This window comes from Myotis brandtii, unplaced genomic scaffold (assembly GCF_000412655.1).
Source record: "Myotis brandtii unplaced genomic scaffold, ASM41265v1 scaffold115, whole genome shotgun sequence".
In the NCBI taxonomy this organism is placed as follows: Eukaryota; Metazoa; Chordata; class Mammalia; order Chiroptera; family Vespertilionidae; genus Myotis; species Myotis brandtii.
Window position 1 is genome coordinate 13,118,960 of NW_005353967.1, and position 18,399 is coordinate 13,137,358.

Consider the following 18,399-nt stretch of genomic DNA (forward strand, 5'->3'; position numbering starts at 1 on the left):
CCGAAGTTTGTCTCCCTCCTCTTCCGGGGTGGAGGAAGTGCGCCTCGGGGCAGCCGGTCGCAGGGGCCCCAACTCGGTGTCTAGTGCCGGCCGGGCCTGGGCAGGTTGTTGGAGACACGCTTAATGGGGTCTTGGAACAGCCCGGAAATCCAGCTTTTTTCAACGCGGGTTGAGACTGGAGGGACTTGCCCAGCAATATGGAGCCGGTTAGGGAGGGCAAGAGAGCGTGCAAGCCCGAGGTAAAGTAGCTTGGGGAATTGTCTGGAAACCGCGCTCTAACACTCCCTTCCCAAGGGCAGAAACTGCCCGGCAGATCACCAGACAAAGAGAACAAAAAAGCCCAGACCAGCCACTCCAGTCCAGAAATGTACGTTGGGGGAACCAGAATTTGAGGGTGTGAACGGAATGGCCGTTGCATGTTGAATGCAGCATGTGTGTGAACTGTTTGGGGGAAATTCTTATGCTTCTCTGGGCGCTGTTAATACCGGGAACCCTGGTGGCTGCTGCAGCGCTGTTGGCAGCTGAAGTATGAGTTCACTCTCCTTTGGGGTGGGGGTGGGGTGGGGGGAAGTTAGGACTTTAGAAGCCATAGGATTTCTTTCTCTTTTTTTTTTTCTGTCCTTTTTCTCTTTGTCGGTGCGAAGTAGGAATGGATAAAGTAGTTCCGGGTTTTGAATGCAGCATGAGATTGTCATTTCAGTGGGATGAGGTTCAAGTTTTAGTTGTTAGGCAGGACATTCACAAAGCTTATTGACCCAAGCTTCACGTGGAATTGTATCTTAATACTTCACTAGCTAGTGTTGCGTTTTGGCAACTCTAAAGATGGTGAGGTATTAGCTAGGAAAGGTTGGAGTAGGTAAGCAGGTTCATTTCTGAGGCAGGCTATCAGCGTAATGCACCTTCAAGGGGTAAATCATTGGGAATTTGGTGACTTCTGCACAGAAGGCCACAACCATCTTTTATGGTTGACAAAGAAAATAAAAAGCACACTCCCCTTCCCCCCCATGTATACTTTTTTGACTGATTACACTGTTCTTGAAATAAACGGTTTAAAAGCAGTAGAGTATGGGTTTTTTTAGGAACAAAAGTTGCTTAAACTTTTGGAAGCAAGTGTTTTGATCACTACAAAGAAAATAACCCCTTCCATTGATTTTTTTGGGGGGTGGGGGAGTGGAAGTGTCCCTCTAAAGTTTGGGAAGGTGTGTTTTGTTGGGAGTCAAGGTTTAAACTGGAAAGGGCAATGGAGGAGGCTTCCTGCCTTGCGGAAGTGTTGGGCTCTGCCACTGCTGGCCTCCTCAGTTTTTCTGCGCCAGTTGCAGGTAGGTAGTAGAGTCATACTTTTTCCTGTAGAAATGTGTAGATTTTTATGATTGGAAGAAAGTTTTATGTGTCTGATATTGGCCTTCAAAGTGTTAATGTGCATTTGCTTTCTTTAACTTTCATCTTGATATGGGCCTGTTCTTGCCAGTTGCCTCACAGAACACTGCAATGTACACACTATTATCTGCTGTTATATCTGCTTTTGTAAAACGATATCACTGTTGTTGTTTTTTTTTACATCTGTGATGCTGATAGCCAATGTGAAAAAGCAGTTCACTTCCCATTGATTATATTGTCGTCTTTAGTTCTTTCTTGAAATTGAAATGTATTAAGATCAGGAAATCCCCACAGTATAAGGTTGGTTTGGGGAAACAAGTGATGCAGTGAGTTACAGGTAATGCATACTTTGGTTATTGACCGTGGTGGTGGTGGAGTATGCATTTACTCCTGGGACTGTGCAGAAGAGTTTTGTATCTCAAATGGCAAACCTACTGCACTTATCCAAAGTTTGTGTTGTTAAAAGTGTTGGCCAAACCTTTAATTAAATTTTTCCATGAATGCCATGTAACTTTTAGATTAGTATGTTGGTTGAAAATTTTTTTTCTTAGGTAGTTTAGAGGACTGTTCTAAAAAGACATACTCTGAGAGATTGTTCATTAAAACAGGAACAATTCTAGTTCAGCTTTTTTATGCTTGCAATTGGTAATTTTCCAAATGTGTCTTATTGACTAAAGAGATGGTACATGAACAAATTGAAAAAAAAAAATATCTTATGTTCAGGTAGACTATAGAAAGCTGAGATAATGTCTGCATTTGGGGTTTTACTTCTAATTCTCACATCTGAGGCGTGCACAATGCAGAGAAAATGGGAAGTGCTTGTTCAGTATATTACACACTTTGGACAGGCTCCCCACAGGTCCCCCTCTGGAAGGCACAGGGATTTTGCCAGTAAAGGCAGGAGAATGGAGCATCTCAGGGAAGCTTGAGAAGGTGAGCAAGTTACTCATCAATGGAAGGAAGGGATTGCCAATTAGTTTTTACCTTAGAAGGCATAATGTAATTATATGACATTTTAAAAACAAAAACTTAGGTTGTAATCAATATTTAAAATATTCTGATTATATTTATTGTTTTTTTTCCCCATCTCCTTCACCTATGCCCCCTAATGTGATTACTTGCCATGATTCTGCCAACACTTTTATTGAAATTACTTGCCAAAAGAGTGGTGATTAAAAGTTATTTTATGTATATTATGCCAAAAGAGCTGAAAAGTTGGCTGTGTTATCATCTATAAACTTGTCTGTTTGGCTTCTGTTATTTTTTATTTTATTTTTTTGTAAAGGGTAGAATGAGTATAGATTTTGCTAAAAAACAAAAAATTCTATTATGAAAACATCTCTGGATAGTTTATCTTCCCAGCATTGTTTTTCTTAAAGTAAATCAAATGCATATCCACAGGCACCTGTAGTCAAAATAGTTTTCAGGTTAATGAACACCCCTCCCCCACCCCCTTCAGGTCACGAGTCTGGCCAAAATGGAAGGAGAGAATCCACCAGTGGGTGGAGTACTTTAATAAAGCGAGGTGCCTGGGCCATGGTGCCATGCCCTTGCCCTCCTCACTGGACCCCCAGTGGTCTAGACTCAAAGCTCAGCTTGAAGAGCTGGGGCTGTAACATTCGAACTGTCAGTTCTGTAGGATTGCATTTGTGCCTTCATCCTTTCTTTTTGAGAGCACCTAGGGAGCCTGGTATTGTCCTACCTGACATACACTCTCACACACCCTTGCTGCCTCCTGAGTCTCCTTTGCCCTGACCTCTGCAAAGCCACCCTCTACCTCAGATAGGGAGAGATGGGCAAAGTCTGCCTGCAGCCTTTATCTGTCTCTTTACTCTGGAAAGGAGTTAAGGGGACAGCAGAGAGTTTTATTTTGGCTGGCTTCACAATTCGTTTAGAACAGTTTGCAGTATTTAGAAGCAATACAAAAGAAAATTCCTGTTTTAAATGTGAATTGCATAAATGGCAGTGTCATTCAATACTAATAGTAGTAACAATATTAACAAAACCATAGTTGCAATTTACTAGCCATGTCGCTTCTAGCAAATTAATCTCTCTGCTTTTCTCATCTGTGGAATGGGGATAATAATTGTACCTAGGGTGGCTATAAGGATTAAATGGGTTGATATATGCAAAACTGAGAACTGAGCCTGGCCCATCGTAAGCACTGTGTTGGTGTTAATAGTTAAACTCTAATTATCAATCATGGAGCTCAGTGCTTTATATGTGCCATATAATCTAATCCTCATAATAACCCTATGTGCTGTAGATTTGCTTTTTTGTATTTTTCTCACAGATGCTAAACTTGTGACAGACACACAGAGGTTTAAATAACTTGCCCAAGTTTAAAATCTAGGCACTGATGGGGGACAGCTGCTGAGTCTGAAGCTTAGTGCTTATACTAACCTTCTTGTTAAGAGTTTTACAAAACAGCATTGTATTTTAACAAGAGGAGGGGCTTTGGATTGTCTACTTCAGCCCTCTCATCCCAGGGCGCCTCCTCAGGGCCTCTCTTCAGTGATGATGCAGAGAAGCAGAATGCTCAGCCCTATGCCCATTTCTGGGTAACAGGGTGTTTCTGAGGCCCAAGGAAGCCTTGGTGTGAGTGCCTGCATCATCCTTTCTCCTTGACCCCAGGTGATGACCTCTGAGCCTGGAATTGTCTCCAGCTGGGCCTGGTCATGCTTTCCTCTGCCCTCCTGCAGTGCTCTGGCACCAGGCATCACTGTGCTTTCTGGAGAATCCTGCCTCCTTGTCCTTCCTTGTAGTTTCACCTGGGCTTGTTCTGCACTCCCCCCGCCCCCCGCCCCCCCTTCCAAGGGCTTGCAGTCAGGGAGTCCTTCCCTAGACACTCTGCTTTCCCACAGTACAAGCTCAGCCCCGAGCGTGGCAGCAGGCAGTACATTCTGGTTGGTTTGAAAATGAATGGAGATATTTGATGACTGCGACTCCCAGATTAATTTGATACCATCATTTTTATTTTGTTTTAGTTGATATAAAATTTATCCTGAGTGCATCATTTTAAGTTGAACTGCATTGTGTTTACTAGGAAATTTTAACTTTTGTTCAGTTCGATTTTCATGATTTCCAGAACATACTTGAAAAGTGAAAAGATTTTAATGATTTTTTTTTTTTTAAAGACTGTGAATTTAGGTGGGGAGCTTGCCCTAGACTCAGAGCGAGCACACTGAGGATGTAGGGAGGTAAGGACTGGGGCCCAGGAACCCCTCTATAGCCCTTGCATCTGGATCGCAGAACCAATTTTGTGCTGAGACCCAGTGCAAGGTTGCTAATTTTATCACAGGGTAGAATCATATGATCAGGATATAGTCTTGATTTATTTAAAGTGACTTAAAAATATCCTTTACCTCTCACCAAGTTTGCTAAATCCTTGCCCTTTGTAAAAGGGGGGGAGGGGAGTAAGTCAACAAAGTCAGAGGACTTTTCAAAGAAAAGTTCTTTGCCAAAATGCCTGCAGGTTAGAGGTTTAAATTGAAATTTTACTTTCAAGCAGTTGTACATTAAGAAGTCATGGGTGCTTGTCAGGCATCAGAAACAACATTTATTTTGAGGAAGAGAATGAGAATTGCTCAGTATCTTAGCAGAGAGAGGAAATATACTTCCAATTAACAGTATTTTGGGTCGTCTTTAAAATGGTTGAAAGAATGGAGCAAAATCATTCCCTTTAAGGAAATTTTGAACTGTTCATATGATATTATATAAGTGAGTTAATTTGTTATTTGTTCACAGGATTCCTTTGTACCTTTTGTTACAGCAACAATAGTAACTAACTTGGCGACTAGATATCATAACACCCTTGGTTATTTGAAAACATTAACTTAATGGATGGTGGATATTATCCACATATAAAAATCTTAACTCCGTGCTGGGTAGAAATAGCTCAATGGACAGGTGTATGTGTCCAGACACTGGAAGCAAAATCTTGTGAATCTGGGCAGCATATAGCCTGTGGATCTGAATAGTTTGGGCTCCATTGATCTCAGGAGGTTCAGACAGACACTGCCAGTGCCTCAGGCTTCTGAGTTTTCTGCATTCTTGCTGAGAGAAAAGAGAACTTGTCAGTCCTCTAGATGTGATAGCCCTTGTGACTGTGGGTTAATACTTCACTTCTCCCTAAGGAGGAGCTGAGTTTTTACAAATTGTGCAATGAGGAGCCTGGATAGCTATGGCAGGGGTTGGGGGGCGGGGGGCATAGATGCCAAGAGGGATACAGGTGGCAGAAGCTTAAGTTCATAGAGCAGAAGTGGGCAGCCTTCCAGAAGTGATGTGTCCAGTATTCTTTTATTCACTAGTTTGTGGACTTCTTTGGCAAGGATTCATTTTAGTGGAGTCTCTTTGGAAGGAAATTTGCATATCCCTAGATGCCTGGTCTCGGACTTGACAGAACTGCTCTGAGTTAGAATGGCTTCTCTTTGTGCAGGTGCGTTTGTGAAAGAGCCACAAACACTCAGTAAGGCTGCTGTTACAGAGAGTACAAAGCGGAGGTCAGAGCGGGTGGGCAGGAATCTGCATCGGTCACCCCATGGACATATCTCAGGCATCAAAGCAAGTTGAGTTTGGGCAGTAGGTTCTAGTGGTGTAAAAAGTGGTGGCTCTGGCAGACTGCCTGGATCTGAATCCTGCTTCCACCTTTCAATGGCTCGGTGTTATCATGGCCAAGATACCGAACTTTTTGCACCTCAGTTTCTCCCATGTAAAGTGAGAATGATTGATAGTACCTGCCTTATGATTATCTTGCTTTGAATGTGCTAATTGTCTGTATTGAATGTGTTAGTACACATATAACTCCCAACAAATATTAGGTGTTGACAGAACAGCTCCCGTAAGCGTTAACAGTCAGGAGGAGGAGGAAGACGATTGAATCGGTTAGAACACACGTAGCTTCCAGTACGTGTCAGGTGATGACGGTGCTGACCACAACAACAGTGACAATCATTAAAATGGGCCTGGCAACTGCACACTTGAATAATGGCCAAGGTTGTTTCATTAGCAACAAATAAACTTCTAATGTATTAAGCCTTGGAGGGGAAAGAATAGCCTGCATCTTCTTAGCCAAGGAGGCTGTGTACCTCACACTAGGACACGAGACAGTCATCACCCAGATGACTAGTCAGGTGTCTCTCTTACAACATTGTTCTCCGACCACTTAATTGGCACCGAATCATGGCTGATCTCGAATTGTTTTGATTGATCTTCCTGGCCTTGATGATGGGGTCCCAGAAGATAGGAATGGTGTATTCTAATACAATGTTGTACTTTCAATCCTACAGTCAGAGGAGATCTGGGGTTCATTTTCTCAGACGAGGGCCCAGCTTGCTGTACAGGATTTATCTTACACAGTCAGTAAGCTTCTTTTTGCAAATGGTGAGGGACAAAGAATTAATAGAAACACAGGTTTCTGGCACACATGGCAGAGATTGCTGCTCTAGAGTCTGGCCTCAGTAAAGCCAGCAAGTTCTTCGGGTTTGTAATACCTTGAGTATCCATGGAGCCTTTCTTACTACAGTGTGCCCTGGCGAGGAACTTGCATAGATAGCTACATAGGTATGTGGTGAGCAGGGGCCTGGTGGTTGCTGAGGACTTTGCTCCCATTCTGTGAAGAATCTCACCAAACTGGCCCACTGAGTTGTTGAAATAGAGGAAGCCATAAGCAGCAGCTGGAGGAAAGATCTACCAGCCTACTGGTTGAGGAATTTCCCCCCCCCCCCAAAAAGACATACATTGCCTGGAAAAGCTAACAAAAATTGCAAGGCAGATTTGGAGGGATTACATTATTCTTAGGCATATTGCCTGGTTTCCAGGCATTTAGGAACATGTAAATTTTTTCATGTTCTTTAGAGTTCTGTGTCTCATTTGTACAGAGTGCATTAGTACTAAAAATGAGATGTGCTAGTTCTACATTTTTGTGTGAATTTATGCAGTGAGTATTTAATTTGATTCCAGATCTAGCAAAAGGAGAGGCTGTCTTCAAACATAATATAGTTTATTTTTTCATCCTCTCTGCTGGTTGCTTTCATTTTTTTCTCTGACAACTGAAATACAAAGTACAATGATACTAACCAAAATTCATATCCTTGCTACACAAACATTTCCAGTGTTTGTTTTTGCTTCTTTTAATATGTAACTCTCCTAAGAGTGTTATTATATTACAGCTAAGAGGCTTTAGCCATGTAAAGTTGAATACTTTACACTTCTGAACGCCAACATAACAATTACTCTGTAATCAGATTTGTCTTCTTAAGATGCTTACACTGAAGAGTGCCTATAATATTAAACTTCTAAAGTGTTCCACACTGTATAAAGTTTGTACAAGCTCTCTTTGATATAGCACACCGAAATTGTGTGACTATTGTTTTTATTGCTTTATTGTTCAGCCAGCTTAACGGAAACCTTTAGGTTGCTTTGACTTTATAATAAAGGTAACGATGAGAAATGATTGGAGTGCTAAGTGTCCACGTGCGTGCACTATTCTATTGGCAATCCAACGCTAACTTACTAACTTAGAGAATCTTTGGCTCTCTAATTTCTCTGCCTCCACTATGTTAAAAAAAAAAAAGAAAGAAAAAGAAAAAAAGCTTTCATTTCCCATTTCTCCCTCCACTAAGCTATCTTCATAGAATAATTTGCAGGGACTGTCTCTACTTCCTCTTCAGTTCCTTAACGCCTTAAATTCTACTTGCTATCCTCAATACTACTAGACTGCAGTCTGCTTTCTAAAGAGTCAGCGATGCTCCCTCTTTACCTCCAGACAGATTGGGCTCCCTGTTCTGGCTCTTTCCAGAATATGATACTTGCTTAGTCACATTTGTACCTTGGGCCATGCCACACATCTCATTCTGCCTTCAGATCCCTACAGTTAGATGTTATCTCTCCCTCGTTTGAACTCTGTAGTGTTTAGTCGCTGCTGTCTTTTGGCATTTACCTCATGTTATTGTGTACCAGTTCCTTGTGTACCAGTCTTATCTCTGAGACATTGCCACATGCCAACACCCCTTCCAGCCCTGCCTGGTGCTCTTAGAAGGCAGGGAGTGTCTCACTAATCTTTGTTGTGGATATCATGTCCAGCAATAGCACGCTGTCCATGTACATCTGCCAAATTGATTAAGTACTTGTTGAATGGAAGTAGAAATTCAAATTCACACAGATGGCCAAGTGTGATGTTCATTCTTAAGTCTTGTTTTTCTTTTGCTAGGTGAAGCTTGCGTGTGGAGCGCAGCAGTAAAATCAGACGACAGATGGACAGTGTGACAAGAGTGTCAGAAAGGATTGGGCCTCGCTGTGAGAGTCAGCCTGGAGTCCAAGTGTTGACAAGTTGCTGAAAAGGAAGCCAGTGGGAGAACTGTGGCCTGCAGAGGAAGTGGAGCCCTGTCTTCAGTCACACCGTTGATGGAGGACAGATGGACAGTCACCTCTCCTCTTAAACCTTTGGAGAGTTGCCCTTTGTCCTCTGCTGGACACATATTCGGAATCTTAACACACTCTCTGAGCTTACCTTCCTTAGAAACATAAAATTAGACTGCAGTGTAACCAGACTCATCTGTTGCATGGTCACAGATTTGCAAACATGAGTGCTGAGGGGTACCAGTACAGAGCACTCTATGATTATAAAAAGGAACGAGAAGAAGATATTGACTTGCACTTGGATGACATATTGACTGTGAATAAAGGGTCCTTAGTAGCTCTTGGATTTAGTGATGGACAGGAAGCCAGGCCTGAAGAAATTGGCTGGTTAAATGGCTATAATGAAACCACGGGGGAGAGAGGGGACTTTCCAGGGACTTACGTAGAATATATTGGGAGGAAAAAAATCTCACCTCCCACCCCAAAGCCCCGGCCACCTCGACCCCTTCCTGTTGCACCAGGTTCTTCGAAAACTGAAGCAGAAACTGAGCAGCAAGGTCAGTATTAATGAGTGATTTTTAAATGACTCTTTTTACTTTTTAAAAAGGGAAGTTTTACATTTGGGTTGAGTTGAAATGCTCTGGGCAGAAGTCGTTTCGGCAACTTTACCTGAATTTATATATGGTGCGTAAAAGCTTGGTCAATCACCACATGACTAGATGTTTGTGCTTGTGGGGTGGAGGGTTTAGTTATAAAATAGGGAGATGGTATCTGAGAACCTGTTTAGTGAGTGTTTTTAAGAACTACTTTTGTAGTTGTCATTGAATTAAATACTTTTTGCTTTCTTATTCTTATAATTGGTATTATATATCTAAATCATTTTAGGAAAATAGAGGGTAAGTCTAATGTAAGTATATTTAACATTAATGTGATTTGTGTGGAAAAAATGTAGAGAGTAATAAAATGACCACAGAACTCAGGGGAGAAGAAACCATTGTTTTCATAACCCGGTGTCTACCTCCTGGTTTCCTCTCCAGGAACACTGTGCCTGCAGCTGAAACCCAATCCTGCCGTTAGCCTAGATGTGGAGGGAGTTCTCTTCCTCTGTGGGCAATGTGTATGTAGCATGAGTGCCTATAGTGCACTTGGCCTTCATGAGAAAAAAAGATCACTGAATGCCTTTCCTAAATGGAAACCACCTTGACTCAAAAGCCACTCATTGTTTATTGGAGGTGGTCTTTGTATGAGCTTTGTTTGCTTGTTTCTGTTCAGTTTCACACAGAGACAGGCCTTTGACTCAGCTTTGCTATTATCGGTTTTGTCAATTCATTTCCTCATTGGTAGATTTCAAGCATTTTTTTCCTGCTATGTAATCTTTCTTTTCCTTCCCAAGACTGGGATAGGTATGGGAAGGAATGCTTAGAATGGGTGGACTTGGTGACAGCGGTTACAATAGAACTGGCTGCAGCATCGCAATGTATTTCTGGAAGAGATTCTGATACTGTTATGCTTTCTTTGGTGTGGCTTGTTTTACCAAAAAATGAATGAGGTAATGAGAATAAAGAAGCAGAATGTAAGGGTAAATAGCTGCCTTTTAGTGTAGAGTAATAATAGGATGGGAATATTTTGTAAAAGTCAAAGAACTTACTAAGGATGTCTTTTCCCTCTCCCACCTGACCCAAAAGAGGTACTTGTTTCATGAACATTACACCGTATTTATTGTAAAATATGTCTAAATATGTTTTACTATACATTTCAAAAGCCAAGACTTAATTTTTCAGGTGAATCAAAATCTAGACACACAAATTTTGTCAACCATGGTGTTGATAAAAGGTGTTAAACCACCTTGATTCAGAAACCTCTCATTAATTATTGGAGATGGTCCACATTGGAGCTCTGTGCACAGCTGTTCATTTAAGGGGTTTTATTTGTTTATTTGTTTGATTGTTTCTGTTCAGTTTCACACAGAGGCAAGCCTTTTACTCAGCTTTGTTGTTATCAGCTTTGTCAGTTTCAAGCATTTTATTTTCTACTGTGTAATCTTTTTTCTCTCTCTGAGACTGTGTATGGCAAAAACCATACATAGTTGATTTTTTCCACCAATTTACATATTTTTAATTTGAATTTTTGTTTTATAAGTTAGACACAGGTCCTTATAAGTAGGCTAATTCAAGAGAGAAAACGATTTAATTTATCCCAGAATACAAAAGATTACTGGACTGCCCAGCTGCTGTACCAGGCTCAGTGGTTGAGCATTGACCTATGAACCAGGAGGTCACAGTTTGATTAGGGTCAGGGCACATGCCCAGGTTGCAGCCTGATTCCCCTTGAGGGGGGTGTGCAGGAGGCAGCTGATCAATGATTCTCTTTCATGACTGATGTTTCTCTCTCTCTCTCTCCTCCTCTTCCTTCCTTTCTTAAATCAATAAAAATATATTTTTTTAAAAATATTACAGAACCATAAAAATTTCTGAGTTGGATTAGAAAAGAATATTTAAATGGTGGAAAGGGGTATTTTGTCAATATTAATGACAAAAAGATTTTGTAAAAGTAATTTCTAAACAAAATTGCACTTGACAGTTGTTTCAGGTGTAACTTTATTTGGATATAGTATACAGAAAAGCAAGTCTTTTAAGAAAAATGTTTTTCTCTTTTTAGGTCCTAAGCTCTTTTATAATGCTTTCTCATGTAATATGGTGACAATTGAAAATTTTTTTTAAATCATAAAAATGTAAAGTGAAAATTTTTAGCAGAATTTAAGAAAGAGACCTATGATAATGTGCATTAAAGTATTAGAAAGAACAGGTCTGAATATAAATGAGAAATTGGGAATAATGAAGAGATTGAAAAGGCAGTGTTTTGGGGGTTGGGCAGGGAATGCAGTACTAAACATTCGAATTTCTAGACTGTTAATCTTGTATTCTCAGTTAATTATGATTCCTGCTCTGGCTGAATACTCCATTGGTCAGAGCTTAGTCTGGCTATTCCAAGGTGGTGGGTTAGATCCCCCATCAGGGCACATACAAGAATCAACCAATGAATGCATAAATAAGTGGAACAACTAATTGGTTTCTCACTGTCTCTCTCCTCCTGTCCCCCCTCTCTCCCTCTCTCTTCTTTTTCTCTCTAAAAATCAGTACATAAAAATTTAAATAAATAAATAAATGCAATTTCTATAAAATGAGAATTCAGTAACTCCTACTAGTTGCATGTCCAATGGACATGGAAAGTAGTTTTAAGACAAAGTTAGATGTTGAAAGCTATGGGACTCTTATTTCTTTTGCCTAAGGGTATATTTGCTTGAAAACCTTTTGCAGTGACAATGTTCTGTGAAGGAGGAAAGGATAGTTCTTATTGTAACTGAATTCTTGAGTCTTTTTTTTCCTTTTTCTCCCCCCGCCCCCTCACGTGACTTAGCCTGTTTTTCGTGTTTGACTGCCTTTATTTTATTAGAATTGACCCCTGAGGTCTCAGGTCTCATGCAGGTCCTTCTTGTTGAGATAGTGTCCTGTGGGCAGTTTTGCACACTCCCATGATGGGCAAGGGGGAAATAGGGTGCTCCGACCTGCCTGCCTGCCTGCCGATCACATGCTCCTGTACCCTGTGCTTGCCACCTGCTGTGTTTAAAAGAAAGTTGTCATTAGACTGTGGCCAAAAGTAGACTCTTTGTGAAGGATTCCTTCTTCTGTCATAGAACCAGCTTTTCCACTTTCCTTATATGTTCCTGGAAACAAAGCTGTCATATGTAACTTTTAGGATGGAAAAGAGTAAAAAAAAAAAAAAGCCCTTTTGAAAATCTGATATTCAACTCCTCTCAGGAAAATGTATGTTCCACCAATACATTTTGTGTACAGTTTTCTTACAAAGCCCTAGCCTGTAGTTTGGATTAAACTTGTGTGTATTGGGTAATCTTATATTTATTGGAATTTAAATAATTCAATAAACATGAACTGCATCCCTATTTTGTACTATGAGGCATGGATGAAAGATGAAATCAAGAATCAAGAGAGGCAGTTTGCCCTCTGATGCCCTCTCCTGCCCCGTCCCACCTCAGGGCTTGGACACTCTTCCTCAAGCATCCCTTTGCCCAATCTACTCTCCCGCCTTGCTCAAATCCTTCTCGTGGCGGCTGGCTCTGCTCACCTTATTCACGTAGCAGCCTGCCCTTCTGAGTCAGCCTGCGGACCAAAGGGTCCTCTGCTTCTGCAAAGTATTTATTATCTAAACCAGCCGTGGGCAAACTACGGCCCGCGGGCCGGATCCGGCCTGTTTGAAATGAATAAAACTAAAAAAAAAAAAAAGACCGTACCCTTTTATGTAATGATGTTTACTTTGAATTTATATTAGTTCACACAAACACTCCATTCATGCTTTTGTTCCGGCCCTCCGGTCCAGTTTAAGAACCCATTGTGGCCCTCGAGTCAAAAAGTTTGCCCACCCCTGATCTAAACTCTTAATTTACTTACATGTTGATTGTGTCTTGTCTGTTCCCTGTGGTAGATTGATTATAAACTCCATGAGGGCAGGGACCTCAGTTGACTGTCCATCATCCCAAGTATCTAGAACAATACAGTAGGTTCTCTGCAAGTGGATAAAATGCTTGTTAGTAAGCTCAGCATTTAACTATTTCATGACCATGTGACTTAAAATTAGCCACATATGTTGTATGTCATGTGCAGGCACATGGGCCTATGGCAGCCCATTCCTGTTTTTGAATTCACAGTTTATTTGTTCTTTGCATCATTCACATCTGAGGTATCTTGCAGCCTTGGCTTTGACCATTGCCTGCTGTGTCTCCAGATCTTTTCTTTTCCTTTTTTTTTTTTCTCCTCACCCGAGGATATTTTTTCATTGATTTTTTTTAAGGAGAGTGGAAGAGAGGGAAATACAGAGAGAAACACATGATTGGTTGCCTCCTGCACAAGCCCTGACCAGGGCCCGGGCTGGGGAAGGAGCCTGCAACCAAGGTACATGCCCTTGACTGGGGCAATCTACAGGCCGCTGTTCTATTCACTGGGCTGAACCAGCTAGGGCCAGAACTGTTATTTTTCTATCCCATGGTTAGGACAGGTAGTTCTGTTGATGGGAAAGTGTGTTAAGCAATGGTGCTTACTGTCTGCCACTTAAAGTGAGTAGAACACGGGTCAAGGTCAGCGAGTGTCCCCAGGCACAGGTTTTTTGCCCTCTCTCCCCTCCTTTTATCTCCTTCCCTTTGCATGAGGGTCACATTTCATTTTCCCACAACCCAGTAAAAGCCCCATTTTGCTGCCTTTGGAGAGAACCTCTTCCATGTTTTGTGCAGGTGAAGGATGTTGATGGGTGTTTCCTGCCCCTTAGGAGAGACATCCTATTCAAATAAATACTCCAGCCCTTTCTACATTAGGCTGCTCAGACACTGGCATTTTATTCCCGGGCACACAACCCCATTCAACCCTGGTTCCCTATTTCCTCTCACACACAAGGAAGTGAGTTAAAGGAGGTGGGGATTCAGAGATGGGGGAATGGAAATGTATTTCTTCCTTTCATAAGTAAGCTATCCAGTGGGGTACTCCTTAAGATGGCATTTTGAGATCCTTTAACTAAAGCCATGCGAAGACAGAATATTTAGACTGGTGAGATTCTGCGGCCAGGTTAGTTTGTATAGAACAGTGGTCGGCAAACTCATTAGTCAACAGAGCCAAATATCAACAGTACAACGATTGAAATTTCTTTTGAGAGCCAAATTTTTTAAACTTAAACTATATAGGTAGGTACATTGTTATTAACTTAATTAGGGTACTCCTAAGGCTTAGGAAGAGCCACACTAAGGGGGCCAAAGAGCCGCATGTGGCTCGAGAGCCGCAGTTTGCCGACCACGGTCCCCATCTAGAAAGCAGGGCTGAAATAAATCACATAAATTGAAGACACTGCACAGAGGTCACAGAAGATAGCGACCTAATCCCAAATTACACACCTTTGCTGGGCCCCGCGGTCATAACGTGTCACTGTCCCTCACAGAAATAGTCTGTGAAAGTAATTTGCTCTGCCTCACAAACTCCTGCCTTTATGCGTTCTGTTTAGTTCAGAATATGCCTTGTCATAGCTTTCTTCACCTTTTCTCCTATTTACGTGAGACTCTGCTGAGAAGTTGGGGGACTGTGTTGTTAAAGCCCCCAGTGATGGGGTAAGACAGCTGACTGGTGCCGGCTGCCCCTTCTGGACTGACCACTGTGCTTCTGTGAGAAAGCGCGGCTGCTGGCAGGTACTTGAAGATGGGGGCCTTTGAGCCCTGCCTCCAGAAAACGAAATCAGAACGCAGGGTTCTTTCTCTCAGGTATACAAAGGTGTTTTCCCTCTGTTTCAGCACAAAATGAAATACCTTTCCAAAAGATGTAACTATGTAATTGATTAAAGAGTAAATCCATCTGGAGAAAGCAAAGGTAATAATTAGTTTTGATAAAATCAGAGGAGTCTAGCTTCTTCTCTGATGACCACAGTTACATGCGGAATATACAGTTCTTACGAAGGTCTTCTCATGAGAACCAGCATTTATCTATCTATTTATTTATTTTACTAGAGTCTTGACTTTTAAGACATTTTCCTGTTAATTTTAGGTTTAGTTATTTTGTTTTCACAGAAGTATGAAAGAGACAGGGACATAACCTTAATGAACAATTTGCATGTCCAGGTGGGTTATTTGAAACAGAAATTGACAAGAAGAGAAAGTCTCACTTTGGCTGCTTTGTAGCAGGAAGGTTCCGCCCTGAGCACTTAGAAACTTGCAAGCAGTCCCAAATGGGTAGGGAGCTCCCCTCGGTCCTCCCTCGGTCCTCCAGGGAAGGACCTGGCTTTCTCTTTCCTGGATTCGTGGGAGCAATTAAGTGCAGGGTTATAGATGAGACATTATTTGCTGAAAAACTTTCTGCCAGCCCACCATGACCTGTATCATTTAGAATCACAGCTTGTGGTACGACAGTTATGTATTTTCTTATTTAAGTGAGACATATCTTCAGACACTTTCATGAAGGCTTCTGGCTTTAGGATTTTATTCTCTGTTCTCTTTCCAAAATGAGTACAGGGTCCAATATCCACATCTGTACAATCTAAGTAGAGCCCTCACACCTCCAATTCCAACAGGAGCTGTGTAAGTGGTGTGAGTCTATTTTGTTTACTTACAACCAAGCTAGTGTTGATACTCTAATAAAATTGTCTTTGTTGTAAAAGTAGAACTCTATATGCTAAAAGTGTTTCCTTTTTAGCTTAGTTTCAATAAATTCTTTGATAACTTTGATGTCAGTCTTTTCTGATTTCTAAGTGAATGCATCTTTGTCTAAAACAGGAGAAATTCTGATTAATAAGCACTTTCTCAGTAAGTCTGAGTTTAAGAAAATAAACATTTGAAATTCTGAAATTCAACAACAAATGGTGCTTACATCTGCTAAGTAACATCCAAAAGGGGAGAATTTTGTACCTCTGTCAAGTAAGAATAAATATGATGCCATTTACATATCCATGTTTTTCTTAGTAAAAGAAAACAGATGTCAGCAGTACAGCTGGCTGTCCCTTATGTGTGTCTTTGTTGCTAACAAATTTCCATGAGGAAAGACATAAAGTTGGTTTGAAGGCTGAAATAGGAGAAAATAACTTGGTGTGATAGCTAGAAATGAGAAGCATAATTGCATGATGGATTATATCTAAACTAGAGGCCTGATGCACGAAAACCATGCACTTGTTGGGGGGAGTCCCTCAGCCTGGCCCGCACCCTCTCACAATCTGGGAGCCCTCAGGGGATCCTGATGCACGAAAACCGTGCACTTGTTAGGGGGGAGTCCCTCAGCCCGGCCCGCACCCTCTCACAATCTGGGAGCCCTCAGGGGATGTCTAACTGATGGGACATCAGTTGGGAGTGGGCCTAAGCTGGCAGTAGGACATCCTTAGTGCTGCCGCAGAGGCGAGAGAGGCTCCCGCCACCGCCGCTGCACTTGCCAGCTGTCAGCCCAGCTGCTGGCTTAGTGGCGCTCCCCCTGTGAGAGCACACTGACCACCAGGGGGCAGCTCCTGCATTGAGCATCTGCCCCCTGGTGGTCAGTGCACATCATAGCAACCAGTCGTTCTGCCGTTCGGTCAATTTGCATATTAGCCTTTTATTATATAGGATGTTTTGAGGTCTTGATTGAGTTTATAGCATTCAATATCAAAACAGTTTACAACAAACAAGCAGCAGATCTTTGTTTCACTATGCATGCAGAACTTTCTCCCAGTGTTTTTATGCCACCTAAAGTATGGCTATCGTTTTCAGGAATACCTTCTCTGGACTCTTTCTTGCTTGGAGGTGTGTGTGCTCACCTATTAATCGATTCTTAATTGGCAGCATGTATTATGCAATGCCTGTAGGTTCTTCTGTCCTGTCATAGTTTGAGGCATATTGAAGTTCCAAGTGTGAGTTTATTTTACTGTATTGTAGGAGACTCTTTGTAATTTGATGATCAAATCTGATATCCAAGATAGTAAAGATGTTGGCATTTGTGAAATATAAATCTCTGGGATATATTATTTGAGTCAGAAATTTCACTCTGCTTTGCCGCTGTTAAATTCCTTAACCCTTCTAATCTCAATGTCTTCTAATTGTAAAATAAGTAGCTACTGCCTCTTTTGAGTTTTGGCTATATTTTTGCTGTAGCATCTTACACATGATCAACAAAAGTTTCTCCATTTCTACTCATAGAATTCTTGGAGAAACAAACCCCAGAAAATTTAAGTTCTCACTAGTAGTGTTTTCCCAGTAATGCAAACCTGAAGCCAGAGGGGGAGGGGTTTTATAGAGAGAAACAAGCTGAGATGGTTGGGCAGATGCTCTCACATGACTTCATTGCAAGATCTGATTGGAGATTGATCCATGGGATTATTGTTAATGAAAGGCCAAATCGGTACCAAGTATTTGCAGATATGCACACTGTATGATTTTATGATATATTTCACCACTGTGAGAATTTATGCTCTACCTTTGTTGGTGGGCTCTCAGCAGCTTCTGACATCTAAATTGGTTTGAGACTCTTCCAGTTTCACACATTGCATTGCAGTCCATGAGCGAATTAAAGATAGTCATGGAATGTCTTCTTTGTACTGCACCTGTGTGGTATAACTAAATTTGTTGGCATGATATGCTCTCAGAGTTCCTAAGTATTTATCTAGTGGGGTTTGTTTTTTTGTTGTTAAATTTTCCAAGGCAGGTAGAGGGTGATGGTTGTAACATGTATCTACTCAGGTTGTAGTTTTGTTTTTTTCACACCTCTTCAAGTACATGTGATAGAAGTATTCAAATAACACATTAGTATAGGCATTAGGCAAGGTTACATTGTAAAGCCCGTAGGACTGTGAGGTGGTCATCGTCATCTTGAAAGCTTTACCCTAAGGAGGCAAACTACCATAGTGCCCTCAGACTCAGCACATGGTACCATGTGATAGTAAGAAAAGTCAGCATTGTTTCCACCCTGTGACTAGGTTTTGGAAAATGCAGTTTTCAGAATTGCTTAAGGTTGTTAATAAGATAATCTACTGGGAAACTGCATTAAACATTTTATCCTATTTTTTAAAATAATTTTTTAAAATATGTTTTATTGATTTTTTTACAGAGAGGAAGGGAGAGAGAGAAAGAGTTAGAAACATCGATGAGAGAGAAACATC

At 41.4% G+C, this 18,399-nt stretch overlaps 1 protein-coding gene across 1 annotated transcript in view; it reads left to right on the forward strand.

Moving 5' to 3' along the window:
- The first annotated feature begins 8,587 nt into the window (after window positions 1-8,587).
- PIK3R1 (phosphoinositide-3-kinase, regulatory subunit 1 (alpha)) overlaps window positions 8,588-18,399 on the forward strand; it is an 80,900-nt gene continuing 71,088 nt past the window's right edge. Inside the window, exon 1 of the mRNA XM_005857970.2 lies at window positions 8,588-9,293. Coding sequence (XP_005858032.1) covers window positions 8,960-9,293 — 334 coding nt within the window. The 5' untranslated portion in view covers window positions 8,588-8,959. The remainder of the gene's footprint in view (window positions 9,294-18,399) is intronic.